Source organism: Chrysochloris asiatica, unplaced genomic scaffold (genome assembly GCF_000296735.1).
Source record: "Chrysochloris asiatica unplaced genomic scaffold, ChrAsi1.0 scaffold00072, whole genome shotgun sequence".
Taxonomy (NCBI): Eukaryota; Metazoa; Chordata; class Mammalia; order Afrosoricida; family Chrysochloridae; genus Chrysochloris; species Chrysochloris asiatica.
The window spans coordinates 12,179,571-12,185,109 of record NW_006408590.1 but is presented as its reverse complement, the minus strand read 5'-3'; the positions used below and the strand labels follow the sequence as shown (position 1 = coordinate 12,185,109).

Genomic DNA, 5,539 nt, shown 5'->3' with positions numbered 1-5,539 from the left:
GAACAAATCATTGGTTTTGCAGAATTCTATCATGTGATCTCCAGCATCATTTCTATCACCAAGGCCATATTTTCCAACTACTGATCCTTCCTCTTTGTTCCCAACTTTTGCATTCCAATCACCAGTAATGATCAATACATCTTGAATGCAGTTTGATCAATTTCAGATAGAAGAAGTTGGTAGAATTCTTCTATTTCATCTTCACTGGCTTTAGTGGTTGGTGCATAAACTTGAATAATAGTAGTATTAACTGGTCTTCCCTGTTGGCACATAGATATTATCCTATCACAGACAGCGTTGTACCTCATGACTAATCTGGATATATTCTTTCTGACATTGAATGCAACACCATTTCTCTTCAATTTGTCATTCTTGGCATAGTAAACCATGTGGTTGTCAGATTCAAAATGGCCAATACTAGTCCATTTCACCTCACTAATGCCTAAGATTCCTTGGAAACCCTGTACAGGGTCGCTATGGGTCGGAACCGACTCGATGGCACGTAACAACAACAATGCCTAAGATATGGATGTTTATGTGTTCCATTTCATTTTTGACAATTTCCCATTTTGCTAGATTCATACTTTGCACATTCCATGTTCTGATTATTAATGGATGTTTACAACTGTTTCTCTTTGTTTTGAGTTGTGTCCCATCAGCAAATGAAGGTCCCACGGGCTTTACTTACACGGGCTTTAGTCCATCGTGATCAACCCTACTTTGAGGAGGCAGCTCTTCCCCAGTTGCATTTTGAGTACCTTCCAACCTAAGGGCTCATTTTCCGGCATTATATCTGACAGTGTTTCTCTGCTATTCATAAGGTTTTCAGTGACTAAATATTCAGAAGTAGTTTGTCACTCCTTCTTCCTAGTCTGTTGTTGTCTGGAAGCTCATTTGAAACCTGTCCACCATGGGTGACCCTGCTGGTATTTAAAATACCTGTGGCATAGCTTTCACGGCAACTCACAAGCCACCACAGTGCAACAAACTGACAGACAAGTGGTGGAAACAACAACATACCTACCTAGAAAGTTAATGTGATGGGTTATAGAAGGTAGAGGTGGGCTTCCTTATTGACACAAGAGAAAGGCCAAAGGAAATGTTTTAGGGAATTAAGGAGGCTTGGTGGAACAGTGGATTGAGTACTAGACAGCTAACTAAAAGGCCAGTGATTCAAATGCACCAGCCACTTTGTTTGAGAAAGTTGTGTGCAGGTGGCTCTTGTTTGTAATGCTAGAATGTTTTTATGCCCTGAGGCTGAGAATAGGTATTGGTACTTTCTTTAAATGTCTTCACTTAGCAAATTAACAGTGGTCAGCATTGTGTCCCTGTGTGGTCTGGATGCTAACTGAAAGGTTGAAGATTTGAGAGATACATCTGAAGAAAGTCCAGGCAATCTACTTCAGAAAAATTGTTGTTGTTGTTAGAGTCAGTTCCAACTCATAGAGACTTTGTGCACAACAGAACAAAATGCTGCCTGGTCTGTGGCATCCTCACAATCAGTGTTAAGCTTGAGTCCATTGCTGCTGCCACTGTGCCAGTCCATCTCATTGGTGGGCTTCCTCTTTTGCTCTCACTTGCACTTTACCAAGCATGATGCCTTTCTCCAGGGACTGGGCCCTCCTGACAACATGTCTGAAGTATGAGACAAAGTCTTGCCATCCTGGCTTCCAAGGAACCTTCTGGCTGAACTTCTTCCAACACAGATTTGTTTGTTCTTGTAGCGGTCCACGGTCCTTTTAAGATTCTTCTCCAACATCAGAGAAATTAGCCATTGAAAACTCTATAGAGCACAGGTCTTCTCTAACATACATGAGGCTGTAAATCTTTGTTTATAAGAGCAGAAAGCCTCATAATTCTCCCACTGAGTGGCTGTGAGTTGGAATCAACTTGATGGCAACTAGTTAACTGGTTAACCCTAGGTCAGACCTCTAAATTTGCTGAGGAAAATATCAAATTAAACTATGAAATTGATGACTTTAGAGCCAGCACAAATGTTAGAGTCGGCTTAAGTGGCCTGCAAAGCATGCTGGGGATCCCTGCCTTGGGGTTTCCAGGGAAGGCTTTACTGGGACCTCAAGTTTCACATTCTTCCTCAAATATCTGACCCGTTTCACCTCAATTGTTGCTTTTATGCATAATTTTTAGAAATGAAGAGTGCGAATAAAAGAGAACCAATCGAGACCAGAAGGTTTGTTTCTTAGCTTAGGTTCCTCTGGGAAGCATCAAGCTGATTCCTCTTATAGATTTTGCCAGATGGTTTTTCATTTTCATTTACTTTAGGTATATTTAAAAACATAAAAGTTAAAGAGAGAGAGAGAAAAAAATCTTACCCAGAAAGGAATACCTTTGCTTTTTATTTTTGTTTCTCACACGGAAAAGAACTCCCGGTTGTATTTGGGGAACTGAATGAAACTTTGTTAATGAGTTCACCCTGGTAAAACATTGAAATTGTCCCATCCATACTAATTAAGGTAGTTTTTGTCTTTCCTGTTGGTTTTAACTTTAAAGATACCATGAGAACGGCATGCTGTGGAATCAAAGATCCAAGTTTGGAGGAAATGATATCATTTCTACTTGGCAACCAGCCATGCACTTGAATGGCCTGGTAAATAGAGTGGTCTCCTAACTTTTTGCATGGCCCACATGCTTAGACAGTAATATATGGTCACGCAATCGAATGGCACCCGTCCACCTCACCCCCGGGAGTTGTGCAGTGCTATAACTGGTGGTCTGATGTACCCTGACAAAAATAGAAATGAGCGTGGGTCGGTGTTCATTCCCTAGGACAGCTGCAACAAAGCACCACACACTGAGTGGTTTTAAACAACAGAACTTTATTCTCTACAGTTCTGAAGGCTACACGTCTACCATCAAGGTGTCCCTGGGTCATGCTTCCTCTGAAGACTCTGGAAAAGCACCTTTCCTTGCCTGTTTCTTCTTTCTGGTGGTTGCTGGCAATCCTTGGCACTCCTTGGTTTGTAGCTGCATCATTCTGATCTCTGCCTCTGTTGTCAAATGGTGGTCACTCTCTCTTTCTCTTCATCTTTGAAGGACATCAGACAATTGGATTTAGAGGCTACCCTAATGCCCCGTGGCCTCATCTTAACTGATTATATCTGCAGAGACCTTATTTCCAAATAAGAACACATTGCTAGGTTCCAGGTGGGTCAGAATGTTTGGGGGGGGGGCGGTACTATTCAACCTAGTTCAGACCCCTAAGAGATGTACATGTGCTTATCAATGACGTAATTGTCCTAGTGTCAGTCTACTTAGATTATGTATTAATAAAGAATGATTTCTCTTCTTTTTTTAAAAAAATACTGCTCTTGCCATGTGCAGCAAGATGCATAACCCATTACACTACCCTGGTTCCTGTTTTTAGATGGTTGTTCTTGTTAAGTACTTTTGAGTCAGTAGGTTCTGACTCATAGCGACCCTGTATAGGATTTCCAAGTTGCGCTGGTGGGTTTGAACCACCGACCTGTGCTTAACCTACTGCACCACACCAGACTCTTTTTTTTAAGGTTACAGCTGCTGCTATGTGAGGCCAGTCAGTTCTGACTCATAGCGACCCTGTATAGGGTTTTTGAGGCTGTAAATCTTTTATTTATAGGAGCAGAAAGTCTCATCATTCTCCCACTGAGTGGCTGGTGGATTCGAACTACTGACCTTGTGGTTAGAAGAAAAACGTGTAACCTGCTACGCTACCAGTGTTCCCTTTTTTAAGATAAAGAAAATGAAATTGGATGGCAGTTCTAGCATGTTCTCTCTGTATTCAAAATGATGGTGTTGAGCATCTCTATTCTACTCTGGAGATCGGGTCCAGGAAGAATCCATATGGATTTGCTCTGTCCTGCAGACAGAGCAACACATTTGTAATAACACAAGGCTACATCTCAGCAGGACAGGACCTGCGGCATATAGACCTCACCACTTCTACCAGGACCGAGGGCCTCACTTGCTGCTTTTCCTTTGCAGAGTATACGGTCATTAATGAAGCCTGCCCTGGAGCTGAATGGAACATCATGTGCCGAGAGTGTTGTGAATATGATCAGATTGAGTGTGTCTGCCCTGGGAGGAAGGAAGTCGTGGGTTATACCATCCCCTGCTGTCGGAACGAGGAGAATGAGTGTGACTCTTGTCTGATCCACCCAGGTGAGTGTGAAACAGAAGACCTGGGCTTGCCGCCATATTGATTGAGTTAGGAAGAGGACCCCAGGCTGGGCTCAGGTGGTTAAACACCTGCATTTTAGCAGACAGTCGTCACGGGACTGTGGTACCATGATGGTTAAAAGTGACATAATGTAGCTCACTCTCAGTACAGGCAAAGGAATGTAAAGCAGTAGTACTGTCTTTAATGTTCAATTCCTAAAGCTGTGAATTCATCCACTCACTCATTCATGTGATAAACATAGATGTTTTTGTTGATGGTGTTATATGCTGTTGAGTCAGTTCCAACTGATAGTGAACCTGTACAGGGTTTCCGAGGCTGTAAATCTTTATGGGAGCAGAAAGCCTCATCTTTCTCCCGCGGAACAGCTGGTAGTTTTGAACTGCTAACTGTGAAATTAGCAGCCTGATTCGTAACCACTACGTTACCAGAGCATAGATGGCACACCTGTTATTTACCATGTCAGGTACTGGAAAGACAGTGATAAAAAGACACATTCCCAACATTCCTGGGCTTATAGCCTGTTGGGGGAGATGAAGATGTGAACGTGCATCTGCAGTACAGTAATCGTATGTGCTAAGATAGAGACATGTAGTGCATCATGGGAGAATGGGTAGAGGTGGAGGGAAAGTCAGGAGAGACTTCTTAGAGGAGGTAGCCTATGTGCTGAAGATGAAAGAAGCAAATTGAAAGGGATAAAGGAGATCTAGTAGGAAGGTCAAGCCAGAGAGGATAGCAGGTACCAAGGTCCTATGGCAAGAGAAAGCACAGAGGTAGCTCAGTATGACTGAGGTATTCGTGTCTGTGATAGGAGACATGGAGAGAGAGAAAGAGAGACTGACAGACAAGGAGATAGAATGAAGGGATTAAGAGACAGCCACCTGAAGAGGACAGCAGGGGCCAGATGCTGGAAATTGTTTAAGCCATCCTCTGAAGATTCAACTGTATTCTGAGGAATTATATTGAAGCCCTTTTAGTAAAGAGGTGAAAGCAGATTTCTTCTTTAGCTGCCATGTGGAGAAAGGGTTGGAGAAGAGGCAAGACTAGAGGCAGGAAAGGAATGATGGTGACCCTAATAAAGACAGAGAGAGCTGGAGGGATGTGGGAGCTGTTAGTAGGAGCAAATGTCCAGAACTTTGTGAATGGTTGGATGTGGGAGGAGAGGGAGGGGAAGAGCAGGAGGCCATGATGATGCTCTGATTTCTGGGTTGGGCATTTGGGAGATGGTTCCAGTAATGTGAGAGTGTGTTTGCATGAGCTGAGCCTTTCCCAGGTTGTCTTGCTCATTCCTTTGCCCCTACATCAGTCTAAGCTCCCCTCGGCTCTCCTGTCTCCCAGCCACTGCTACAAAGAGCATGGTGGTGG

The 5,539-nt window shown here is 43.2% G+C and overlaps 1 protein-coding gene across 1 annotated transcript in view; it reads left to right on the top strand.

The window, feature by feature from the left end:
* PAMR1 (peptidase domain containing associated with muscle regeneration 1) overlaps positions 1-5,539 on the top strand; it is a 117,426-nt gene that overhangs the window by 8,589 nt on the left and 103,298 nt on the right. Inside the window, exon 2 of the mRNA XM_006864913.1 lies at positions 3,982-4,158. Coding sequence (XP_006864975.1) covers positions 3,982-4,158 — 177 coding nt within the window. The remainder of the gene's footprint in view (positions 1-3,981; positions 4,159-5,539) is intronic.